Source organism: Eleutherodactylus coqui, chromosome 5 (assembly GCF_035609145.1).
Source record: "Eleutherodactylus coqui strain aEleCoq1 chromosome 5, aEleCoq1.hap1, whole genome shotgun sequence".
Taxonomy (NCBI): domain Eukaryota; kingdom Metazoa; phylum Chordata; class Amphibia; order Anura; family Eleutherodactylidae; genus Eleutherodactylus; species Eleutherodactylus coqui.
The window spans coordinates 174,486,384-174,512,967 of NC_089841.1; the positions used below are offsets into that span (position 1 = coordinate 174,486,384).

The 26,584-nt window shown below is 45.1% G+C and overlaps 1 protein-coding gene and 1 long non-coding RNA gene across 3 annotated transcripts in view; both read left to right on the forward strand.

Annotated features, from left to right (window-relative positions):
• NDRG2 (NDRG family member 2) overlaps window positions 1-11,805 on the forward strand; it is a 41,005-nt gene extending 29,200 nt beyond the window's left edge. The window contains exons 11-17 of one of the 2 annotated variants that reach the window (XM_066603740.1): window positions 803-847; window positions 935-986; window positions 1,072-1,119; window positions 4,278-4,313; window positions 7,549-7,600; window positions 8,531-8,564; window positions 9,192-11,805. In XM_066603740.1, coding sequence (XP_066459837.1) covers window positions 803-847; window positions 935-986; window positions 1,072-1,119; window positions 4,278-4,313; window positions 7,549-7,600; window positions 8,531-8,564; window positions 9,192-9,363 — 439 coding nt within the window. In that variant the 3' untranslated portion in view covers window positions 9,364-11,805. The remainder of the gene's footprint in view (window positions 1-802; window positions 848-934; window positions 987-1,071; window positions 1,120-4,277; window positions 4,314-7,548; window positions 7,601-8,530; window positions 8,565-9,191) is intronic. The other variant, XM_066603739.1, reaches the window with a different exon arrangement.
• Window positions 1-18,721, forward strand: part of LOC136628105 (uncharacterized) — a 304,442-nt gene extending 285,721 nt beyond the window's left edge. The window contains exon 5 of the long non-coding RNA XR_010792852.1: window positions 18,694-18,721. This is a non-coding gene — a long non-coding RNA (uncharacterized lncRNA). The remainder of the gene's footprint in view (window positions 1-18,693) is intronic.
• Window positions 18,722-26,584: the final 7,863 nt, after the last annotated feature.

Sequence of the window (26,584 nt, forward strand, 5' to 3'; positions counted from 1 at the left end):
CAATCAAAGCCGTCACTCGAACTAATCATAGCCCTTCAATGAATAGCTGTGATTGGTTCACAAGCGCTGCCTCAGCCAATCAGAGCCTGCGCTTGATGAATCAATCAGATCAATCGTTTGCTGGAGGCGGGGTATTCAATGCTCCGTCAACATTGAGAACTGCACGGAAGCCTGCCGGAGAGCAGGGTGAGGGACCCGGATGGTGCCTGCTAGGTGAGCATTGCTCTTTTTTTTTTGTTGTCTTTTTATGTAGTGTAGCTCAGGCTTTTTTGGGGGTAGGGCTTATATTTCAAGGCATACCCTGAAAATCGGGGTAGGTTATATTTTCAGGAAAACACGGTAAGTTATGGTGCTTATAGGCCAGGTTCTGAGGAGTCCAAGGATGTCGTTTTTATACTCGCATGACTCCCCGTTCGCACGATGTCACCCATGTAAGTCGGCGCCAGTGGACTCCTCTCTACAGCCATGCTCACACACTCCCGTGGCGAACAGTGTGTGCGTACAGAGATGTCTGCTGCATTCATCCACGCACACATGTATGACTTCAGAGATAATAACTTTTATGGTCGTGACCGCTGCCTTTTAAGTTCCATTGTCAAGTGAGGCGCTGTGGATTATTCTCTTGCTGCCTTTGCTTCATAAATAGACTAGAAATTTGATGCAACATAATACACCAGAAATGGGGCAAATTTTAGCACATTTTATGATTTAGGTTTATGCGCAATGCCATTAGTAATCATTATTTTCTGTTCCTTTTTGTGTTAAGAACATTAAAGTTTTTCTATTATTTGTTTGCCTCCAGTCGTCGAGATTTGAACCTGGAGCGTGGAAGGGATGTCACTTTAAAGTAAGCACTGTGAAATTGTAGAGCCTTATCAGTTTGTAGCAATCTAGCTCACAGGACTTACAGTACCCACTACTTTATAACCTGTAGGTGCCCTGTGATGCTAGTGGTTGGTGATCAAGCTCCTCATGAGGACGCAGTGGTAAGAATGAATGCATTTCTGCTGTACGTTGGACTTCTTTAGTGCTTGAATCTTCGATCATGCCGTATGCTGTGTCCTTACGTAGGTGGAATGCAACTCCAAACTGGATCCGACACAGACTTCATTCTTGAAGGTGAGTTCGAAGAGAAGTTGCATAGCTCAGCGCTTGCAGAAGGAGCCGTGTAGACTGGTGTGATACATGGCTGATGGATGTAGGCTTCACTGTATTAATGAAGGTTGTTCTAAACTACATGCTAATGGATTCTCCACCAGTAATGTTCCGGAAGGAAATTCTATTATGGTCCCATCTACTCTGGAAACTGGGACAAGGGTCGATTCTATCTTATTAACGGTAAAGAAATGGATGTAGAATAAATGATATGAAAGCTAAAATGTTCTGGACTGAATACTAGAAACAGAGGTCAACATTTTGTGTTTTAGAAAGCATTCTGGCGTAGTGTTGGTGTAACACTATAGAAGCATTATGCTGTGATGTCCATGTCCTAATAACATTTTACATGTAGCACGGATTGCACTAAAACCCTGAGAGGACAGGCAGTAATAGACTGTTAATGACACCTGATTATGTATGTGGAGCTTTTATCTATATACTATAAGGTTCTTGGGCTCCTTGTACAATAAATACGAAGGTCCGGATACACTTTAATTTTGTATAGGCTCCAATGACACAACGCCTCCGGCTTTTACACTTGGTCAGCTTTCACAGCTCATGCCGCTATATTTAGGTACTGCGAGTCTGGGGAGGCCCACTTGGCAGATAGCTGTACTTGCACTGCCAGAAACACACACAAGTAGAGTTTTGGGATAGTTGGTAAGTTGTACGTTCGGACGCTTAAAGGGACACCGATATGCTTTACATAAGATTTTTTTTTTTATTGGTTTTCTTTAAAGAGAAACATGCAAAACTAAATGTTAGGAACAATAATAATATGGACCAATACTAGAAGAGTCAATCAAATAGATAATAAAGTTGCAAAATATAGAGGGTTCCATTCTGGTGCAACCTATAAATATGGTACTGTCACCCGAAAATAAGCCTTAACACTATTTTTCAGGGAGGCTTGAAATATAAGCCCTACCCCCAAAATAAGTCCTAGTTACAGTTTATTTAAAAAAGTCAATAGGAATGCATTAGGTGGGTGAAAAGGGTAGTAAAAATGCAATTGCTGCATGTTTACAGCACTTTTCACATAGGTCAGCTGAGTCACTTACCCAGGAGGCCCGATCCAGGTCCTTCCTACTCTCCAGAGCCACGGCGCGGTTCCCGTACTCCTTGGCTGCCCACACAGGATCACTTGCTAGTTATGGGATTCAAAAATCCTGCCTTCACAAAGCGATGGCTGTGATTGGCTGCTCAGTGCTAAAAGAACCAATCACAGCCAAGGCTCAGCCCATTCATAAATCCCGTCTCCATGAACTGATGACTGTGATTGGCTGAGCAGCGCTCGAAGAACCAATCATAGCCATCGCTTTGTGGAGGTGGGATTTATGAATCCCGTAACCAGCAAGTGATCCTGTGTGGGAGCGGCTGAGGACTATGGGAACCGTGTTGGGGCTCTGGAGAGCAGCAGGAAGGACCTTGACCGAACCTACTGGGTAAGTGACTCGGCTGACCTGCGCCAAAATAAGATCCCCTGAAAATAAGCCCTGGCGCAGCTTTGGGACAAAAATTAGTATAAGACCCTGTCTTAGTTTCTTTCAGGGAACCCTCTTCTACCATGTTTCCCAAAGAACCTTAGGGGCACAAAACAGGCACGAAAGGGATAGATATGGGAGAGGTAAGGGGCAAGTTAACTAAGATGGTGAAAGAGCAACTTTGTAGTCCCACCAACTCCCAGATAGTGAGAACTAACAAATCAGACTACAAATGAAATGGGAGGAGTGGAATAGACACTTACAGATTGACTACTATCTACTGGAAAAATCTGGGATTAGACTGAAGTATTCCATATTCGCATTGTAAGGGAGTATTAATACCATGATTCCAAGGTTCTCTTAAAAAGTTCCTTGCATTCTGTAAGAATGTCCGCCAGCTTCTCATTGACCATTGTCCAGGACATTTAATTTTGGCATGATCAATACTGACCAATTTTTTTCATCCTGAAGCGAGCAATAGCCATTTAGGCGGTCAGAAAACACAATTAGACCCATTTAAATGTGTGTTTGGTTATATCCAGAATCCGCCTCCAAAAGAGACTTGCACAAATGCAAATTTGTGATGGCAAATATTAAATAATAGACTTGAATCCAGAAGCAACGAAGTCTGGGGCAATTCAATCAAATATGTAAAAAAACAAACAAAACAAAAACGTGTTTCACCCCCCTCCCCACAACCACAAAAGCAAGGATCTGATTTCCCAGGAAGCCTACAGGACAATCTCTAAGGGTCCCGATACCAGCGCATTAAGTTTGTAGCTCACTTCCATGATTTACACGTTAATCGAAAGCTTACAAGTCAAAGTGGCCATTTTATGCCATTCCAAACACATCAGCTCCTCACCCAGATCTGCCTCCCATCTACGTGTACAGGGAAATGTACGTGTAGGCGAAATAAAATTAGAATAGAGCTTAGTAATAATCCCAGAATCGCACAAAACTGTATGACAAATGCGTTCAGATATGCACATATATCTGCTAAGAGTCGTCTATTTTCAGTTAAAGATAAGACCTAATGCTTAATTTGCTGTAAACAAAATAATTACAAATCCAGAATTGAATGAACCGACTGGAAATATTCACTGTCGAAAACCCAGTCTATCCACCACATCAACAATTCTAGTAATACCCCTTAGAAATCCACCATCCAAATCCTTTAGTATCCAGGAGGAAAAGTAGGGTTGCCAAACAAGACACAGGAAGATGCTTAGAAGCCAAACCATACCAGCTCGATAGTCTGTCCCGCAGTGTTAAAGAGGAGGACGGGGTAGGAAACCTAATTGCAGGTCTATTTCTGGACCCACACCAAAAAAAAAAAAATCGATCTTTACCCACACAGGTTTTAAATGGAAAATATAGTGGTTAATTGTACTAGCTGCGCTGCGTCGTAGGACTTCAGAAGACTAGGGACCCCCAAGCCACCCTCATTATGGGAAGGGGGACGGGGAATATAATGTAGATTGCTGAATGTGCCGAAGCATGTTAGACCAGGTGAATGACGAGCTTGGCTTGAAGGTGTTTCAAAGTTACGGCAGGAACAGGAATAGGTGGAGTATGGAATAAGTGCGACACCGATACGAAGAGGACTGAATTGTTTTTGTTTTTTTTCTTCAGATGGCCGATTCTGGTGGACAGCCACAGATAACACAGGTAAAAGTCAAGAAAACTAGCAAAGAACATTTACCGCAAATAACTTTTTAAGCCTGGTTAAAATAACTGACAGGGAACCTGGCAGCAGATCTTGGTAACCGAAGCCAACAGCAGCGCTGCTATATTAACAATGCTCTTTTCTAAAGTCCTTTTGGTTGGTCTGCTTTATAAAAGCATATCTATGTAATTCTTGTTCTTATGTCACTGCAGTCACTTCACATGGTAGAGGGGTACATCAGCAGTGAGACCCCCACTGATCAAGCAAGTTATCCCCTATCTTGAGGAAAGGGGATAAGTTGTGATTCTAATACAATCCCTTTACCCTTTCCAATCCACTGTCTGACATCTAAAGACATTCTTATTGAAGGCTGTATAGTTCCGATGTTGGAAGACGTCCGGCAGGGTATTCTTACTGTATGTTACTGGCCACTCTGTTGTCGGGGGCCTCTCCAGCATGTCCCATACTGCAGTACTGGCTCTAGCCAGCAGATGGCACCATTGTATAATGGCAGAAAGAGGAAAAACCCCTAGGAAACGCTGAATCAAAAATTAGATTGCAAAGGGCTAAGACATATCTTGTAATTGAAGGGTTTGTGGGGATAAAACAATTAAAGTTCACTGCATTTTTAAACAGAACCTGCTATTTTGTTGATTAATGTCGAAAAATGTATTGGTGAAATGACCCTAGTCCATTCCAAACCGTGCAAAGAAAACGGGACATGTTCAAAAATGTTGAAGCGTCCTTTAAGTATGAAAAAAAAAAATTAAATAAAGGAATGGAAAATTTATGTCTGTAGCATCCCATAATATGCAACATCGCAATGTGTGGACCTTGGACTTTGTCAAAACTCACAAAACATAATTCCAAAGAACATGGAATAATTTGCACACTACTTTTCTCCCATTATATGGGGACAAATATATAATGATTTGTAGGTTCTGAAACAGTTTGTGCCTACGGAATACCATGATTACTATGACACTTTGCCACAATCAGTGACAATGGAAGCGATCACCGAGAATGAGCAACATAAACTTAGTTATGGTGCTCTTACAGAGAGTTCCCTGGAGGCTGGGGAGGTATTTCTTATACTTGCCCAGCTGCTTGATCCAGCGCCGTCACCACCGAAGTCATTGCGGACCATGCAGCTGGACCACTGGCTGTGCATGCAGCTTGTGGTCTGGCTTCACAATCTGCACTGACTTCTGGGGGTGACCGCGTTAGATCGGAGAGCTGGGAAAGTATAAGAAATGCCTCTCTGGGCTCCAGAGAACCTGCCGTATGACCACCATAACTTAGTTTATGGTATTCATGCCTGGTGACCGCTTTCCTTTAACAAAAAAAATAAAAATGTTTTCTTTTTATTAAATAACTTTCCACCAAGTTTTCAACTTTAGAGATGTTCCATCCATATATTAGTGTTCAAAATTCCATTTCATTGTATAATTTAGGGTCCTTTTACATGGGACAAATGTCAGGCGCTTAGGCGCAAACAGATGTCCTTGTGATGAATAAATACTCAGTGAATGGAGGCAGAGCACACTGGAGCTCGCTCCGGCCACTCGCCTCCACTCACAGTAAACAGGCAGTCTTTCATAGATGAATGGCTGCCTGTTCACACAGGCCAATTGTCTAATTTCCATGAATGCAGAAACTGAACGACTAACGATAAGCAAACAAATTAGAATTCTTGTTCGTTCAGTCGCTGTTAGCATTTACACTGAACAGTTGTGGTTCCAGTTCCCGCTATCCAGCAAGATTCTGAACAATCATCGTTCCGTGTTAAAGGACCTTTAGGCCGCCTGCAGACAAGCGGGTCGGATCCGGCAGCGAGAAATCTCGCCGCGCGTATTCACCCGCGCCTGGCGGCCCCGGCTCTTTGATGTGCCGGCTGCCGCGCACCCGGCGCATGCGCAGACCGGAGCCGGCGGCCAGGTGAGTGCGTGCCCCGCAGAAAATTAGAACATGCCGCGGTTTGTTTGCCGCGCAAGATTTTGCGCGGCCAAACCGCGGCCGTCTGCATAGGAGTGCGTATTGTAATGCACTCCTATGCAGACTTTCAGCGGCGGAAATCCCGCGGGAAATCCCGCGGCGGGATTTCCGCTCGTCTGCAGGCGGCCTTAAGCTTTATGCGCTGGGAAAATTTCACATTAAAATTATCAGCTTTCATTAAAAGCGGACTTTATTATTCTTTCCTCCAGACCTACAATTGAGGTTAACTGTACGTTCTAAACTGCACATTCAATGTTTTTATATTCAGTCAAGCCTTATTCACCACCATCTGAAGCATTGGATTCCAATGCATTCATTCAAAGCGAATACAAAAAATTGCGCCGTCAAAAATAGAACATCGGCAACCATTTCTGGTCTCCGATTCTGTACGCTGCATCCATAGATGGGTCTTTCCCTATCTTTGGCAGAGATATGCTATTGAAGCGGGAGAAAAAAGGGATGGTGAGGAAGTTTAGCTACATCCAATCCTGGGAAAAGACTGCTGGCTTTATGAAACCATTAGCAGTCATTCCGAGGGTTTTTGCTGATTGAGGGATTTCCGCGCTGCAGTGTATTATTTTGCTGATGTGCTGCCAGTGTGAACGGTAAGAAAATACGCAGCCAAAGATCGGGACTTAATCTCGGCTAGTCTTCATTCATTCGTTGTTTTCAGCGCGTACAGCTGACCGTAAAAACATGTGAAAGAGCACTTGAGATGTATCTACACTGGCGTATATGTATTTGAGGGCTAAAATAAGCTGTTTTCTTAGGTTTTTCTACCCATCTGCAGTCTTTTTATGTGTGTAAATATACAGCATATCTAGATGTATAAAAACTGCATGAAATCCCATTGATTTTGTATGTAAATATGCAGCCAATACGCAGGTTTCCTGTGCAGTTACACATGCCCATTGATTTCAATGGCTATTGTAGTGAGTAATGTGCACCAAGATAGGACATGCTGTTTTTGTATTTTTTTGTCTTGTGTTTCTTTTTAGTTTTTTTTTTGCGCAACCAAAAGATGCCTAAAAAAACGCGCAGCTGTAAATGAGCCCGTTGGAATCCATGGGCTCTATACACTGCATATATACTCATGTGAAAGAGCCCCTAGTAGTGTTTTAAATACATTGAAATGGCCATCACAATAATACGAAATTGTCTGCCACATCTCTTTCTAGTCCCGCCAGCTAGTATTTTCTAATAGAATGTTCTGACTTCATTATTCCTTCTGTGCTATTACAGCCTGGAAAACTCGCGGAGGCTTTCAAGTACTTTGTACAGGGAATGGGCTACAGTAAGTACTGATCTTTCTATTCTCAACACTGTCTGCATATGTTTTGTGTTCCTAAGTAGGCCGAGTGTCACAGCTGTCCCCTTAAAATGGTGGCTTTAGAAGCAATTGTGTGCGCCGCAGACTTAACAGCTAAGCTGTGTTGCAGGACAGATGTTGGTCTATTCCGGATCCAGTTGAGTTTTTTTACTTGTAAATCTAAATGGCTCTCTGAGATACGACTTAATGCTTGCAGTCTTCTGCCTGGGATAGAAGTGTTTAGTTGATGAACCGACCAATGAAGAGTATAGAGGACTGAATGTGATGGAGAAAACTTCAGTTGTCCGCACTGATTGCTTTTTCTATAGTTCTATGAAGACCATCTGAGTAGCCACAAGTCTTAAGGACCAGCTGATTTAGACTTTTCATGAATACATAGTGGAATGTTTAAATAAATTCTCCTTTTTTTGAGATTTTTTTTTGTCAAGATTTCAAAACTTTCTGCATTGTTATACATGTGAACAACTGGCAATCCGTAGTGCTCACTTATACAATACTATACAATGAAAGCCGTGTAAATCGGTGTGGGGAGTTGCTTTAAAGCGATTGTACCCCGGAGGTTGACAATTCGATGACAATGGAGATTGCTTTCCAAAAACATATTGCCTATATCCTGAAGCTATAGTGCTCCCTACAAAGACACCTAGACAAGTCCTACTTTTCGACAGGCCAGTCAAATGCTAAGACTGTACATAAGACATTTCAGATGTCTAATGTAAAAGGGATATTGATTTTTCCGAAAAGTATGGATGTTTCAACCGGAGTCTGATGATTGAGTGTAAAGACCTTATTGATGCCTGTCCCGTTCCATAAACTCATATCACAGGCCCAGTCCTTACTGATGTTCTCAGCAGTTCCAGTAGTTTCATTTGTCTTGCTATTTCTTCTCCCTAGTCCCCCACATTCTGGATAAGAAGCGCAGTATGGGGTGAAGTATTTTTGAAGAACTTATCAATTCCCCATCCTCCTTCACTGCTCTTGGTCCTTGCACCCTTGCTGCCTTTTGTCACCCAGCTTCTGTCCAGGTGCTTGGGCATGAGACACTCACCTCACCTTCTGTGTGCTTATGATGTACTTCTATATCTTGTGTGAGCTTACACCTCTTAATACCTAGCTACATTACCTTTTGTGTCAGATGAGCTAAACTCATTGCAGCTAGTTTGGGCGATGGCGTTCGTTCATATTTAGTGGCCGATGACCCTGTTGACCTTTCACCTGTTACCTGTAAGCATGGCTAGCCTACTTTTAGACTACCGACCTGTAGTTTTCAAGATCCCACAGCTACACCACATCATGTTAGTTTGTCACTGTGATGTCACTTATTTCTTATTTGTTGTAGCCTTTTAAGAGGAGGGGCTCACAGAGACCACAGTATCAAGTACTTTTGTGTTTATTTTTGTTTTGTTTTTGTTCTTTTCTTGCGCATTTAGCAGAATTGTGTCCAAAGTTTTTGTTTCCAGTTAGAGAAATTTCATGGATGTGCCTCAAGTAAAGATCCCGATTTTTATCTTTTTGTCCATTTTCTTCTCTCATTCAGTTTTTCTTCTCATTGCAGTGGCGTCCTCCTGCATGACTCGTCTGTCTCGCTCGCGCACCGCCTCTCTATCCAGCGAGGGGAATCGCTCACGCTCTCGTACCCTGTCACAGAGCAGCGAGTCGGGGGGAGGACCACCAGGAACGTTCACGGAGGTGACCTGCTGAGAAGCCGTGATGCTGGGGACATGTGATCACCCCCACTCTGTTTAAGGGGAAGGCATTTTAGCAGAGCTAATTATGCTAATTAGAAAACTAAAAAAAAAACAAAAAAAAAAAACCCCAGACTTCACATGAGAGATAAGATGTCTGTACCTGTCTTTCTTTCTCTCCTATCTCAAGATTTTTATTACCCTTTTTCTGATCACTTTGCCTTTTTCTTATTTTATACTTACAGTTTTGTGTCAAAGAGATTTGCAGGGTTTGCTTAACTTGGAGTAGCATACAGCTGAATAGACTAATCTGAGATGACAAGGGATATTTAGTTATCTAATGTTTCTTTTTCTTCAGTGTATTCTGTAATTGTTTTTTTTTTCTCTTTCCATTGCCTTTCCCTATTTCGATCTCTCCAAAGCCAGGCAGACTACAGAACACTTCTTCACAGTTCCACCTCCATGCATCTCTTTAACTCATTGTATTACCCTAACAAGCCCTCTCTGGCACATAATCCGTTATAATGTGGGGTAACTTCACCTCCTAACATTATGCCCAAAAGAAATCGAGGGGGTAAACTTACGAAGAAAGTTATTTTTCAAAGGTCCAACCACTGGAATACTTATCATTTTTAAAGTCACTGTAAAGATTGCAGCACAATGAAGAACAGCGCAAAATTTATAAGAGATTTCATTCTACTAAGGAGCTTAAAACGGCTGTCTTTAAGTCAACTCTGCTTCCTTTTATATGCATTATTTTGCAGTAGTAGCGCTTGATGCCTTTTTTTTTATACTTTGCCATAACTCTTCCCCCGCTTTCACTTGCTCAGGGTTGCATCCGTGAGTCTTAGGAGGAGATTTTACAAGATTAGTATTTGCTTTTCAGTTGTAAAAACATGTAGATAAAGCACAGCGTAGATGAATTTTTTGCTTTTTTTTTTTTTTTTTTTTTTTTTTTTTTAATTAAAGGTGTAGATTGGTTGAGGACGTGTATAGTTATAAGATTAACAGTATCGCATATTTCCATCTTCATTCAAAATGGCATCTTACCAGTAACGGCCGTGTTGTAGATATAAGCTGGTGGTGATGTCGCTATCTATAATAATATCTAGATGTAAGAGCAATGAAACGTAATTGTTAGAATAGGATTGAGAATTAATTCTGGGGTCATTAATAATTTAGCCAGGTATCGGATATCTTCCTTTTTTTTTTTTTTTTAGTATATATTAAAAATGTCTTTAATTTCATTAAAGGGTATGGTGGGTTTTTACATATTTTTTTGTAGCATATGCTAAATTATGCCTCAAGACCATGAACCGCTCAGAATCGCTAGTGCCAACTACAACATCTCAGAAAACATTCAGTATTGTACTATGATCTTTGTGCCAATCATACACTGTTTCACTACTTCGCCTTGAGTGTTTCTCACCACACATGAATATGTATGTACACACATTTTAAGACTATTGTCAGGAACATTATGTATATGCTTTCATTAAAAGGCAGGAGCTACTATATGAACTATTTATACTTTTAAAAATAAAAAAAAAGTCCTTTTAATTGACGCTTGTCTATGAGTTTAGAAGACTTGCGGAGCAGAGAGCGAGGATGGAAAAGCTTTTTCTCTTACTGTTACTAATTGGGAGATGCTGATGTTTATCAAGTGCTTAAAGTCATAGATATGTTTGATGTACCCAACATGCTAAGGCTGGCTTCTCTACACATTATAGTGGAACCTGCACCCTATATGCTCTAATGTAAAAGGGATCTGGTGGTAACGTTGCCTACAAGTGTACCCATCATTTAGCAATGTATCCAGGAAGTATACTTGGTCTTGAAATGTAAGCTGGCCCTATAGTATAGGTAATTGTCCATTGATCCACTGATAGTCTACTATATATGGGGCATTTGGGGAAACATGAACTCATCGTGCCCTATTCTCTTCTTGCCCAATGCTAGATGTTTCTAGCAGTTGATTATCTTCTCTCGCTATGGTAAAAAAAAGTTTAGGCCCCAATTTGAGCCCTTGTGCTTATGGGAAGTAACTGACAGCTATCTGAAGTGTAAGGTCACACTAGTTGAAGATGAGCAAGTCGGATTAAACTTGTGACTCTACGTAGACTTTAATAGTCTTGCGACTGTGTTTGAATGCTGCAGTATTCTTCCACAACCAGGCATACTGTTCCCCCGTGTCTGTCATATGGAAGAAATGGAAACCCCAGTTTGAGTTGCTGCCCTTATGCACACACATATATATATTTAGGGTTGTCATTTTGTGACTCTGACCCTACTGAAAGGTTACTCCATCTCAGAGTTAACTTTTTCAAGTTTGTATAGAGAAAGGTGCTACATCACTTTTTCAGTTAATGTTCTGAAGGGTTGATGTATAGAAGGGGGCATTCTGTATAGGATTCATTTTGTTGTATTCTTATATTTTTCTGTTTAGTTTTTTCCCTCACACTGTAAAATAAAATATTAAAGCAATGCTTTGTGCTGTCATTTATGAAGTTCAGTAATCTTATTGAAGCAGTTAGAAATACATGCAAACTGTATGGGAACCATTTGGCCTTTCTGTTCTGAATTCTGAATCAAGTCCTCCGAGGAACCCCTTTCCCTACCCCGTTGGATTTTAGAGTAACTGCATTTTACAAATTTTTTTTTTTTTTTTTTTTTTTATGTACAGAATACGTGATTTGTAAGCATTTTTTTGCATTTGTTTTTATCAGCCTGTTTGATACATTTTTTTTTTTGTACAAAACCCCTAGTCAGCTATGCAGCCAGATGAAGACTGTGCTCAGAAATCCACCTTCAGCTAGGTAACTGCATAGCCGGATAGGAAGCTTCAGCTGTGCCTGCACTGTTCTCTCTAGTGCAGATACAGCTGCTTCCATATAACAATTTATTAATAAAGTTCGCTTTTATATTTTCGGGATTTTCAAACATACTTTGTCATGTGCCCATATGATCTGTCTTCAGTGCTGCTTTTTTATTAGTCTCTGCTGCTCTGTTCTCCGGCACTGTGTAAGGAGAAGCCATTCTGTACTGCAGACAGCTTCTACCCTTCACAGCGAGTCCATTCCCTGCCAGACCCCATGCACTGTCAGGGTCTCAGTGCATCGGGTTGTGACATATCGTACTTTTCCCCCATGATGTACTGAGTCCCTGATGGTGCATCAGATCCAGTTGGTAATGGGTGCTGTGAAGGGCGACGTGTAGAGAGAACAGTGCAGACACAACTGGAGTTACTTGTTCAGCTATGATGTTAACTGGAGATTAGCTGAATAGGGATTTTGTACAAAAAAAATGTACAGAATAGGCTGCTAAAATATATTCTGTACTTTTTTCTTTTCTTTAGGCTGGGTTTACACGGAGTGTATTTGCGGCAGAAATTCTGTGCGGCAAATCCACCCGCGGCTCCTAATCCTGGGATTAGGAGAGAAAGCTGCAACAAAATGCCCCGGGTTTTAAAGCTGCGGCTCCCCCACAAAAATCTTGCGGCTTTTTGGTGTCTGCAGGATTTCCGTCCCACGGGAACCCAGCTTTTAAGTGCAGTTACTTTTCGGATAAAACAAGTCTGCTTGTTATTAATGTATGGTCTAAAAGATTACCCTAAAAAGTCCTTCCTTGTAAAACTCACAAGTAGTGGCCATGGTGCAAACTAGACTCCCATATTTGAAAAAAATGCCACCCACTGCTTGACTTGACATATAACAGTTTTGTGTCAATTTCCACAAAGACATTGCAGTCTGGAACAGAACCCCTATATTTCTGATATGGCTGTATGTAAATTGTAACAAAACCACAGCATTTTTGGCATGCGTTGCACAAATTTGCTCCAAAATTGAAATGTGATATTGATAATTTTAGCAGACAATGTTTTTTTTACTATTCTTAACCTTCAAATAAATCCTGCACTCTTAGGTGCGGTTCACATCTACATCATATCTGGCTGTAATAGCACCGCATGTTAGGTAAAGTGATGGACATCCTTATAGTCAACTAGGTGATATACCTGTGTGTCGCACGGCGCTATAAGCGTGGGGATTGGGTATTGAAAATTGGGCTTTCAAAGTGATTTCTTTCTTCTACATAATAACTGAATAAGAAATGAAAGCTGAGCTGTGATTGGTTGCTATTGGCAATATGAAAGCTGTCTAAAAAAAATCTGTTGTCCATAGCAACCAATCACAGTGCAGCTTTCGTTTTACCTCCGTATAAGAAATGGCAACCAATCACAGCACAGCTTTCATTTTACCTCAGCAGTATAAGAAATGAAAGCTGAGCTGTGATTGGTTGCTTTTGGCGGGTTTTGTTTTGTTTTTTTTAAATTTACACCAGTATTGGTCGCCTGGTGCTAAAGAACGCTCATGCTAAATTTCACTCAAATAGGACCAGAACTGTGGATTTGTATACGACACAGACAGATTTTGTGTTTTATATATGGGATGGGATCCAAAACTGTTGGTTTTTTTTCATTACTATGCTCCTATGAATAAATAGAACAGCAAATTGAGATGTGAAAATAGTTTTAGGCTACCTACACATGGAGCTGGAAGAAAGTGTCATGGTGGTCTGGTTGACTACATCGTGCCTCTGTAAAGTTGGGCTACTTTTCACACAGCTGTTTAGTGATTCGTTTCAAGTATGTACTGAGATGGATCCATAGACCCCATTCACTGGACCTATAGGACTTTATGGCAGCTATCTTTCTAGGATACCATTTTTCTTCTGGCAGGAATAGCACAACAGACTGTGCCATTCCATCCAGCTGCTTCCTGTGGGAAGTGGAGTCCCTAGCCACGAAACAGACACCATTAGGGTACGTTCACACGAGCGAGTTTCTCGCATTGCGAAACGCATAAAACTCATGCTGAAATAGACTCCATTGTCTTCAATGGGCTCTATCTACATGTGTGATCTTTCTCTGAGTGATGCAGAAAAATAGAAAATGCTGCGATTTTTCTAACTTGCAGCAAGTCTGTAGAAATCTCGCCCAATGTTTTTAATGGGTGAGAGAAAAATTATTGCCTCAGTCGCATGTACATGTGTGTGTTTTTGTTATGTTTTTTATTTTTTTTTTTTTTTTTCAGGAGTGTGCTGTGCGTTTTTTATTTTTTCTTATTAAAAATGCATGCATTTTTCACGCATATGATTTCTCACAAATTGCAAAACACTCGCAGAGACACTGCAATTTTACAAACGCAATCTCTGTCCAAGTTTCTCGGACCGATATTGCACTCGCCTGTGTGAATGTACCCTACTAGCAGCGGACACCACTGTATGGCAACGGTCACAAGCATCTACTTAACTCCTTAAGGACCAGGGTGTTTTGGTCCTAAAGGACCAGACACTTTTTAGGAATTTTACCCCATGTGGTGGTTTTACTGCCGTATTTTTTTTCTTCTATTATTCAGCTAGCAAAATTATATTTTGGGGGTTCTTTTTCTGTGACATAGGGCTTGTTTTATATGTTTGTTTATTTTAGCATAAATATACAAAAAATCAGTTAAAAATTAAGTACAGAAATGGGTTATTTGTTTTTCTTTTGGATGTTTTGATATATAATATGCATTGTTTGGGATTACAGGGCGCATATGGTGACTTTTGGTAGGCGTCGGCTTTGGGTCATTTTCTTTTTTTTTTTTTTTTTTTATGTATATGTTTTTAATTGACGCCTTTTTTTTTAAACTTTTTTTTTTAACATGTATGTCCCCCTGATGTCATGTCACATCCTCCTGTAGTGATTACAGTCACTAACAGAGCTAATCAGGGTCTGCTAAAACCCTGAAGCTCTGCTGTGACAGGAGGCACCTGGAGGTTACGTGGTCACTGGATTGCATAGTGGAAGTAATACTTTCTTTCTTTAGTACATAGCGCTCATTGAGTGCTATGTAGCCTGGTAAGAAAAGGGCAGAAGCCATTAAAAACTGCTTCACCCTTCTCCTCCTGGTCCTTGGCTATGTCTGACAGCCGTAGACCTGACCTGCTCCTGCTTGCTTGCAGGAGCAGAGGCTTTAATCCCACCCCGTATATATTTGCTATCAACGGGATTAAAGCCCAGGACCAAGTGCCGTATATTTACGGCGCTTGGCCTTTAAGGGGGTTAACAAACATGTCATAAGCATTTCGATAGCTTTCTGTGATGTATCCGTTACACAAATACCATTATTTATGGGTGACGGTTGTGTTAGGCATTTGTTAAACAGCGACGTCTGTTTAATGAATCCTTTTTTTTTTTTTTTTTACACATGAAGTCATTATGTCCTGGGGTTGATGGATGCTATCATTAAGCATCCAGCACAGCTTCCGTTAAAAGTATATGTTGAGAGATTTACCTGGCACATACCTGTTAACGGTATGCATTAAAGGGGTTGTCCCGCGGCAGCAAGTGGGGGTATACACTTCTGTATGGCCATATTAATGCACTTTGTAATGTACATTGTGCATTAATTATGAGCCATACAGAAGTTATCAAAAGTTTTATACTTACCTGCTCCGTTGCTGGCGTCCTCGTTCCTATGGAGCCGACTAATTTTCGGGCTCTAATGGCCAAATTAGCCGCGCTTGCGCAGTCCGGGTCTTCTGCTGTCTTCAATGGGGCCGCTCGTGCAGAATGCCGACTCCGTGTAGCTCCGCCCCGTCACGTGCCGATTCCAGCCAATCAGGAGGCTGGAATCGGCAATGGACCGCACAGAAGAGCTGCGGTCCACGGAGGGAGCAGACCCCGGCGGCCATCTTCAGCAGGTGAGTATGAAGACGCCGGACCGCCGGGATTCAGGTAAGCACTCTCCGGTTTGTTTTTTTAACCCCTGTATCGGGGTTGTCTCGCGCCGAACGGGTAGGGGGGGTTAAAAAAATTAAAAAAAACCCGTTTCGGCGCGGGACAACCCCTTTAACGCAGTGTGAAAAGAGCCTTAGTCACACAGAGGTCCTTGGCTTTTCACTTTTGCACTTTGTAGAGTACACAAGTAGAAAGGGGTTTTTTGTCACTTAACTATGGATGACCTGTTCTCAGGATGGATTTTTATAATGTTTTTATAAATAATCTAGAGCAGAGAATTGAGGGGAAACTGATCTGGTTTGCCAATGATGCAAAGCTATGAGGGATGGCCAACAGTGGAGAGGAGAGGGAGGATTCAAAAAGATCTGGACAAACTTGAACGGAGGGCGGCGACTAACAAAAAGGGCATTTGACAAGGAAAATGCAGTCCTACATATGGACAAGAAAAATGAAAAAAGTGCATACAGAATAGGAAGAATTGAGCTAAGCAGCAGCACATGTGAAAAAGAGTTGGGTATACTAATAGACCACACACTGAACATGAATCAACAGTGTGAGACTGTAGCAAAAAAGGCAAACAGAATTATAGGATGTAATAAGAGAAGCATAGAGTCTAGATCACATGGGGTAACTATCGCCCTCTACTCTTCCTTGGTCAGGCTTGGAATACTGTGTCCAATTCTAGACAGCCCAATTCAAAAAAGACATAGACAAACTGGAGCAAGTTTGGAGAACAGTTACCAAGATGGTGAGTGGTCTGCAAATCATGTCCTATGAGGATCGGTTAAAGGATCTGGGAATTCTTGGCTTGCCAAAAAGAAGGCTGAGAGGAGACACAATGTCTACAAATATCTGAAGGGCTGTCACAGTGCAGAGGGATCAGCCCTATTCTCATTTGCACAAGGAAAGATTAGAAGCAATGGGATGAAATTGAAAGGGAGAAGACTCAAACCAGATATTAGAAAAAACAGAGGCTGGACAGATATCTGGGATAATTTAGTGAATTCTGCACTGAGCAGGCGGTTGGACTAGATGACCCTGGAGGTACCGTCCAACTCTACCATTCTATGATTCTAGATCATCAGTAGTTGATCAGTAAGGGTCCACTGCTCGGCATTCCCGCCAATCAGCTGATTGAACTAAGATCAGTGCTTGGGTGAGCACCGCAGCTGCTTCAGTCCATACCAGGCATAGCTCCCTATATTATATAGTAGTTGTGTCTGGCGTGAGCAGCTCAATCCCATTCACTTGAATGGAACGGAGCTGCTCTCGGGTCATGTGATCGATGAACATGACATCACAGGCCGAAGAAGTTGCACCGCCAATACCATGCATTTAGCAGTTCCTTGCCCTTCATGTTAGTTTTACTGAAGCATGTGGTTCACTTAGCAGTTACATGCACAGTGAACAAACGGTATGTGACTGCTGCAGCTTCTTCCAGGACCTAAGCAGCAAAGCAAATTAATAAAAAAAAATACATGTTATCGCTACGTCCACAATTATCTGTACAATTAATTGAACACGCTTCTTATTCCACAGGAAAAAATGCTAATTAATCATTAAAATCAATAAAAGGTGCTAAAATGCTTTTTTTTAATTAATTTCATCTTGCAAAAAACACCAAAAAAGTGATCAAAAAAGTCATATGTGTACCACAAAACAAACACACTTCAGCTCGTCTTGTAAAAAACAAGTCACCACACAGCTTTGTCCATTGAAGAATGAAAAAAAAAGTATTGGGTTTTTGAATGCAGCAATGCCCAAAAAATATTTTCTAAAAAAAATTTTTTTTTTAATTAATTTTTTTAAATTGTGCAAAAGTGGAATAACAAATAAATCTATAATTTTGGTATCACTGTGATCATGCTGACCGGCAAAAAAAAGTGATATTTATACTGCATAGTGAGTACTGTACAAAAAAAGGCAGAATTTGTGTTCTTTCACATTGCCCACCTCCTCCCCAAAATATAAGTTCTACATTATTTGTACCCCCAAAACTACTAAAACTGTACAGAAAACAAGCCCTCATATGGGTATATTAACGGGGGGAAAAATGCAGTTTTACTACTGTGTTACACACCACAAAGGTGCCTGCGGAGACTGTGTCGCCCAAGGACCCACATAATCCTGGAGCCAGCCCTAAGGAGAGTCCATGCTGCTCTCTACTGACCACAGCCAGCAAAACGAGTATTGCCAAAATGATATTTCGAAGAGCTACTAAAGTTAAAGGGAACCTGTCACATGCAATAAGCACCATAAACTAAGCTATGGTGTTTATAGGACAGGGAACATGGAGTTGCCCCCAGAGTTGCCTCCATCCAAACCAGTTTCATTTTACCCTGATGAAGGGTCGATAGAAGAAGCCAAAAGCTCACATTAACATCATGTGTTTTTGTTAGCCATTAAAAGGTATCATATCTACAAGATTACTTGGTTTCTCTCACTGACAACAATCACATTTTGCTCTGCTGGCTAACACGGTACCAAACCCTCCTCAAATACACACATGGCAGCTTATTCTGAAAAGTCAGGTACGTGTCAGATTTTCTCTATGTATGAAAGTACCTTTACATAGGACGATTATCATCCAGATACCGTATATACCGGCGTATAAGACGACTTTTGAACCCCGAAAAATCTGCTCTGAAGTCGGGGGTCGTCTTATACGCCGGTAATACAAAAAAAAGAAAGTGTAAAAAAAAAATCATTACTCACCTCCCCCGGCGTTCTGCGGCGCTGCTGCAGGCTGTCGCTCCCTCCTGGTCCCCGGCAGAGCATTGCTTTCTGGATGCAGGGCTTGAAATCCCCGCCTCCAGAAAGCTAATACTGTGATTGGCTAACACGCTGTCAGCCAATCACAGCCATTCAGCTGTAATTGGCTAAAGGCGCACGTGTGTTAGCCAATCACAGCCATTCAATGATGTCATTGAATGGCTGTGATTGGCTGACTGCGTGTGTTAGCCAATCACAGTATTAGCTTTCTGGAGGTGGGGATTTCAAGCCCTGCGTCCTTAAAGGGGTGGTCTCGCGAAACAAAGTGGGGTTATACACTTCCGTATGGCCATATTAATGCACTTTGTAATATACATCGTGCATTAAATATGAGCCATACAGAAGTTATTCCACTTACCTGCTCCGTTGCTAGCGTCCTCGTCTCCATGGTTCCGTCTAAATTCGCCGGCAGCTTGCTTTTTTAGACGCGCTTGCGCAGTCCGTTCTTCTCCATTCAGCACGAGCAGCTTCAGTGTGCTCCCCGCTACAGCTCTTCTGCGCATGCGCAGATGAGCTGTCACTGGTCGGGAGCGCGCTGGAGCGGCCATTCTGTACCTTCCTCTGTTAGAGGAAGGTGCAGAGCTGCCGAGCTGTCCGGAGAAGCCGCCCAGCTGTCCCGCCGTCCAGCTGTCCTGGTAAGTGATGGGCCGGGGGGGGCTGTCGCTGCGCCGGGGGAACTAGCGCTGGGCCGGGGGGGGCTGCCGCTGCGATGGGGGGGGCTGTCGCTGCACCGGGGGAACTAGCGCTGGGCCGGGGGGGCTGTCGCTGCGATGGGGGGGGCTGTCGCTGCTCCGGGGGAACTAGCGCTGGGCCGGGGGGGGCTGTCGCTGGGCCGGGGGGGCTGCCGCTGTGATGGGGGGGGGCTGCCGCTGTGATGGGGGGGGCTGTCGCTGCGCCGGGGGAACTAGCGCTGCGCCGGGGGAACTAGCGCTGGGCCGGGGGGGCTGCCGCTGTGATGGGGGGGCTGTCGCTGCGTCGGGGGAACTAGCGCTGGGCCGGGGGGGGGCTGTCGCTGGGCCGGGGGGGCTGCCGCTGTGATGGGGGGGGGGGCTGTCGCTGCGCCGGGGGAACTAGCGCTGGGCCGGGGGGGGGCTGTCGCTGTGATGGGGGGGGGCTGTCGCTGCGCCGGGGGAACTAGCGCTGGGCCGGGGGGGGCTGTCGCTGGGCCGGGGGGGGCTGTCGCTGCGCCGGGGGAACTAGCGCTGGGCCGGGGGGGGGGCTGTCGCTGGGCCGGGGGGGGGCTGCCGCTGTGATGGGGGAACTAGCGCTGGGCCGGGGGGCTGTCGCTGGGCCGGGGGGGGGGGGGGGGCTGCGCCGGTTACCTTCTGCCTGGCGGTGGGTGACAAGTCGGCCGTGTTCACTCCAGGGGTCCGGTTGGCAGCTGCGGGGCGTCTGGTTGCCATGGAGACACAGCTGGTAGCGTCTCGGGAGCGCGCACGTCGGGCTACAGCAAGCGAAGGGAAAAGAGCTGGCGGCCATCTTGGGAAAAAGTTTTATAAGTTGCTGAAACGCTGGAACGGTAAGTAGAAACCAGCTAGGAAAGTAATTTACAGGGGTAATTAGTAATGTATGTTTAATTAGGGGGACTGGGCAAAAAAAAAAATTCACTGCTTCCTCGAGACATCTCCTTTAAAGCAATGCTCTGTCGAGGACCAGGAGGGAGCGACAGCCTGCAGCAGCGCCGCAGAACGGCGGGGGAGGTGAGTAATGATTTTTTTTTTTGCTCCACTGTATTCCCGGCGTATAAGGTGACAGTTGGGGGGTCGTCTTATACGCCCCGTCGCCTTATACGCCAGAATATACGGTAATTGCTAGAAACAGCAAATTCAGGCTATAGTCATCCTGTATACATGTGGCCACTGATCATGCACGGGGTGGTAATTCACTCGCTAGTTACTCGTTTTTAGCTTACCTAAAAAATGGTTGGTCAAAAGTCACAATCGTTCACATTTGAAGCACTTGCGAACGAATTTGCATCCCTCTATGAACAATAACTCAGCTAGAGATCAGCGAGCACCAAAATGCTCAGGTGTTCGTTGCTCGAGTCGAACTTTTCGTAATGCTCGAGAGCTCGTTTTGAGTAACGAACCCAATTGAAGTCAATGGGTGACTCGAGCATTTTTGTATGAGACCGATGCTCCCCCCATAGGTGATGACTTGTCAAACACCAGAAAACATCAGAAAGTCATGGAAACACCACAGAAACGGATAGGGAAGGGCAGGGGCAGCATGCATGGCTGCATTTGAGGCTCCCAGGTCCCACTATTAAGCCAAAGTGGTGGCAAGAGTCTGGCGTCACCCCCCTAACAATTTACTTGGGACAAACCCTCATTAGCAAGGCACACACACTGGCACATCTGCCTGCGAGTGACATCGCTGCCTCTTCTCCTGGGTTACATGCTGGCATTGCTCAACCGCAAGGGCAGATGAAACCCACAAACATTTTTTGAAGATACAGCTCATTATTGGTTAATTTGTAACAGAGCCTGGAGGCAGCCCTCCGCAAAAATTGGTTTAAGTTTAACTTTTAAAACTGTAAAAACTGATGAAACTTTTAAAAGTTTTAAACAGAGCATTTTGGGCCTTTTAGAAATTGGCAGTTCAGCATGATGACATGCTGTTTTAGGAGGAGGAGGAGTAATAATATCTGAGAGGGATACACAAAGCTAATTCTCCCCTTTTTTAAGGGTGATAGAGGATGCATTTTTCTCCTGTTGCAGCAAAAAGATTCTTTAGGATCCGCTGCTTTCCACCGGTGGAGAAGAGAAGTCTGGGGAAATCCAGCCTTTGATCATCTTTATGAGGGTGAGCATGTCGGCGCTGTCAGTTGACAGGCGGGTACACTTATCCATGATGATTCCCCCAGCTGAACTAAACACCCTCTCTGACAAGACACTAGCGGCAGGGCAGGCCAGTACCTTCAGGGCGTACAGCGCAAGTTTGTGCCACGTGTCCAGCTTTGACACCCAATAGTTGTATGGAGCAGAGGCATCACAGTGGACAGTGGTACAATCGGCTACGTACTCCCTCACCATCTTTTTACAGTGCTCCCTCCGACTTAGCCTTGACTGGGGAATGGTTACACAGCCTTGCTGGGGAGCCATAAAGCTGGCAAAGGCCTTGGAGAGTGTTCCCCAGCCTGCGCTGGACATGCTGCCTGATCCCCGCGCCTCCCCTGCTAGTTGGCCCTCTGAACTGCGTCTTCTGCCACTAGCGCTGTCAGATGGGAACTTTAGCATCACTTTTTCCACCAGGGCCCTGTGGTATTGCATCACTCTCATACCCCTTTCCTCTTCGAGAATGAGAGTGGAAAGGTTCTTCTTATACCGTGGGTCTAGAAGAGTGTACACACAGTAATCCGTGTTGGCCAAAATGCGTCTAACGCGAGGGTCACGGGAAAGGCAGCCGAACATGAAGTCAGCCATTTGTGCCAGGGTCCCAGTACGCAACACATCGCTATCCTCACTAGGAAGATGACTTTCAGGATCCTCCTCCTCCTCTTCAGCCGATATACGCTGAACAGATGCGAGGCAAGCAGTATGGGTACCCTCTGCAGTGTGGCCAGCTGTCTTCTCCCCCTCCTCCTTCTCCAAAGCACGCTGAGATATTGACTTGGGGGTGGTCTGGCTATCAAGCGACATACTGTCATCCCCCGTCTCCTGTTCCAACCGCAAAGCATCGGCCTTTATGCTTAGCAGCGAACTTCTCAGCAGGCAAAGCAGTGGGATGGTAACACTAATGATGGCCGCATCGCCGCTCACCATCTGGGTTGACTCTTCAAAGTTACCGAGGACCTGGCAGATGTCTGCCATCCATGCCCACTCCTTAGTAAAGAATTGCGGAGGCTGACTACCACTCTGCCGCCCATGTTGCAGCTGGTATTCCACTATTGCTCTACGCTGCTCATACAGCCTGGTCAACATGTGCAGTGTAGAATTCCAGCATGTGGGCATGTTGCACAGCAGTCGGTGCTCTGGCAGCTGAAACCGACGTTGCAGGGTCCTCAGGGTGGCAGCGTTCGTGGTGGACTTGCGGAAATGTGCGCAGACGCGGCGCACCTTGCCCAGCAGGTCAGACAAGTGGGGGGCGTTTTTCAGAAACCGCTGAACCACCAGATTGAAGATGTGGGCCAAGCATGGCACGTGTGTGAGGCTGCCGAGCTGCAGAGCCACCACCGGGTTATGGCTGTTGTCATACACAACCATACCCGGTTGGAGGCTCAGTGGCGAAAGCCAGAGGTCGGTCTGCTCTGTCAGACCCTGCAACAGCTCGGGGACCGTGTACCTCTTGTCACCTAAGCTGATTCATTTCAGCACGGCTTGCTGATGCTTGCCCACCGCTGTGCTGCCGCGCCGCGCGCTACCAACTGCTGACGACGTGCTCACACTTAATTGAGAGGTAGACGTGGTGGAAGAGAAGGACAGGGAGGGTTTGGAGGAGGTGGCATAAAACGCCGCAGATACCAGCACCGAGGTAGGACCCGCTGTTCTGGGTGTGGGTAGGACGTGAGTGGTCCCAGGCTCTGACTCGGTCCCAGCCTCCACCAAGTTCACCCAATGTGCCGTCAGGGAGTTAGAGTGGCCCTGCCCGCCAGTACTTGTCCACGTGTCCGTGGTTAAGTGGACCTTCCCAGTAACTGCGTTGGTGAGGGTACGATTTATGTTGCGGGAGACGTGCTGGTGTAGGGCTGGGACGGCACACCGGGAAAAATAGTGGCGACTGGCAAACGAGTAGGGCAGGACCGCCGCCGCCATTATGGTTTGAAAGCCTCCATTTCCACAACCTTGTATGGCAGCATTTCCAAGCTGATTAATTTGGCAATGTGCACGTTTAAAGCTTGTGCATGCGGGTGGGTGGCGGCGTATTTCCACTTTCGCTCCAACGCTTGTGTTAGCGTCAGCTGAACACTGCGCTGAGAGACATTGCTGGATGGAGTGGAGGATGGTGGAGGTGAGGGTGTGAGTGCAGGCTGGGAGGCGCTCCTGCCTGTGTCCTGGGAGGGGGATTGGATCTGTCTGCCAGGTTGTGGCACAGGGGAAGAGGCAATGGTGTGACCCGGAGGCGGTGAATGGCCTTCATCCCACCTTGTGGGGTGCTTGGCCATCATATGCCTGTGCATGCTGGTGGTGGTGAGGCTGGTAGTGGTGGCTCCCCGGCTGATCTTGGTGCGACACAGGTTGCACACCACTGTTCGTCGGTCGTCCGCACTCTCACTAAAAAACATCCACACCTTTGAACACCTAGCCCTCTGCACGGAGGCTTGCCACGAGGGGGTGCTTTGGGAAACAGTTGGGGGATTCTTCACTCTGGCCCTGCCTCTACCCCTAGCCACTCCACTGCCTCTTCCAACCTGTCCTGCTGCTGCACTTGCCTCCGCCTCTGAAGCCCTGTCCTCAGTAGGCTTAGCAAACCAGGTGGGGTGAGTCACCTCATCGTCCAGCTGCTCTTCCTCCGAATCCTCTGTGCGCTCCTCCCTTGGACTTACTGCCCTTACTACTACCTCACTGACAGACAACTGTGTTTCATCCTCCTCATCCACAAAAAGCTCTTGAAACAGTTGCCGGAAGCTCCCAGCCTCATCATCCAGACTCCGGGAACTTTCCAAAGGTTGGGCATCGGTCACGACAAACGCCTCAGGTGAGAGAGAAACCGTTTTTTCCGACTTATGGCAGGGACCCGAGAACAGTTCCTGGGAGTCTGCCTGCTCAGAATATGTCATTTTCATGGAGTGAGGAGGCTGGGAGGAAGGAGGAGTAGCCAGAGGATTCAGAGTTGCAGTCCCTAGGCCGGGAGTAGTGGACTGCGTAGAAGATTGGGGGGTCGATACATTGCTGGACGCATTTTCTGCCATCCACGACAGGACCTGCTCACACTGCTCTGTTTGTAATAAAGGTCTGCCACGACCCGTAAATTGTGATATGTAGCTGGGGAGCGCAGAAACTTGCCTCTCTCCTAATTCCACAGCAGCCGGCTGTGATTCACCATGCCCTGGAACTCGGCCTGTGCCCACACCCTCACTTGGACGCCCGCGTCCTCGACCCTTACCCCTACTCCTCATCATGGTGGATTAAGAATAGAGCAGGGCCCAAATAAATTACCCCACTGTACAGCACTGACAACTGTGGTTTGATTCACCGCACACAGAGACGTGTAGATATCGGAGGCTCTATGCTGTGACTTTAAAAAAATTAACCCGCTGTCTTGTGCTGATACCTAGGGGTATTTTACCGCTCGCAGAGACTTGTAGATAAGAGAGGCTGTGTGGAGTGGGAGAAGACTCTAAAGCCAGTGGATAGTGCTGGTAACTGCTGCTATCTCAACCCCACCAAGGAAAGGGTATTGTGAGATGCTCTGCACAGCGGCAGAGCTGAAATAGTTTGCAGTGGCCCAGGAAATATTACAGTACTGTTTAGCGGTGAGACCTCTGTCTAATGCACTGCAAAAGTAGAACGATATAGCTGAAAACGTTTGCAGTGGCCCAGGAAATATTACAGTACTATTTAGCGGTGAGACCTCTGTCTAATGCACTGCAGACATAGAACGGTATAACTGAAATAGTTTGCAGTGGCCCAGGAAATATTACAGTACTATTTAGCGGTGAGACCTCTTTCTAATGCACTGCAGACATAGAACGGTATAACTGAAATAGTTTGCAGTGGCCAAGGAAATATTACAGTACTGTTTAGCGATGAGACCTCTGTCAAATGCACACTGCACACACAGAACGGTATAAATGAACTACTTTGCAGTAGGCTAGGAATGTTAGAGTGCAGTTTCACGGTGAGAGCTGGTTGTACGGCACTGCAGCCTCAGAAAGCTATAACTGCAAGGCTGGGAACAGGCCTAGATGTATAATACAAAAGTTGGTGCACTACTGCCCCCAGCCGGCCACAACTATAATGCACACGGTGATATGTAGCCCTAAGAAGGACCATTGGGGTACTTGCACAGAGGATCAGGAGTCCTGTATAACCTTCCCTATAGAATTTGCTGTGTCTCCCAACTCTGCGTTGAACTGCACACACACAACAGTATAACTGAACTACTTTGCAGAGGCTAGTAAATTTTAGAGTGCAGTTTCACAGTGAGAGCTGGTTGTACGGCACTGCAGGCTGAGAACGCTACTACTGAAAGGCTGGGAACAGGCCTAGATGCGTAATACAAAAGTTGGTGCAGTACTGCAGCCAGCCAGCCACAACTGTAAAGCACACGGTGAGATGTAGCCCAAAGAAGGGCCGTTGGGGTTCTTGCACAGAGGATCAGGAATCCTGTAAAACTTTCCCTATATAGGCAGCTCTGTCCCTAAACTCTGCATAATACACTGCAGACTGAGAACGCTATAGCTAAAATAGCCTGCACAGCCCGAGACGCTTAAAAAAAAAAATTTGGTGCACTACTGCTCCCAGCCAGCCACAACAGTACTGCACACGGTCAGATGTAGCCCTAAGAAGGACCGTTGGGGTTCTTGAAGACAGGACCTACGCTAACACTTTCCCTATATCAGCAGCAGCACTTTCCCTAACCTCTGCCAGCATGCGCCTGAGGCGAGCCGCGGGCGGGACCAGTTTAAGTACTCGGCGGTCACCTGATTGGCCCAGCCACTCACTACTGTGGGGTGGGATAGGGCTGGCCCGTCACAGCAGGAAGTGGTAATGCCTTCCACGCATGTCTATTGGCTAGAAAATGGCGCTAAACATGCCGGGAAGGAAA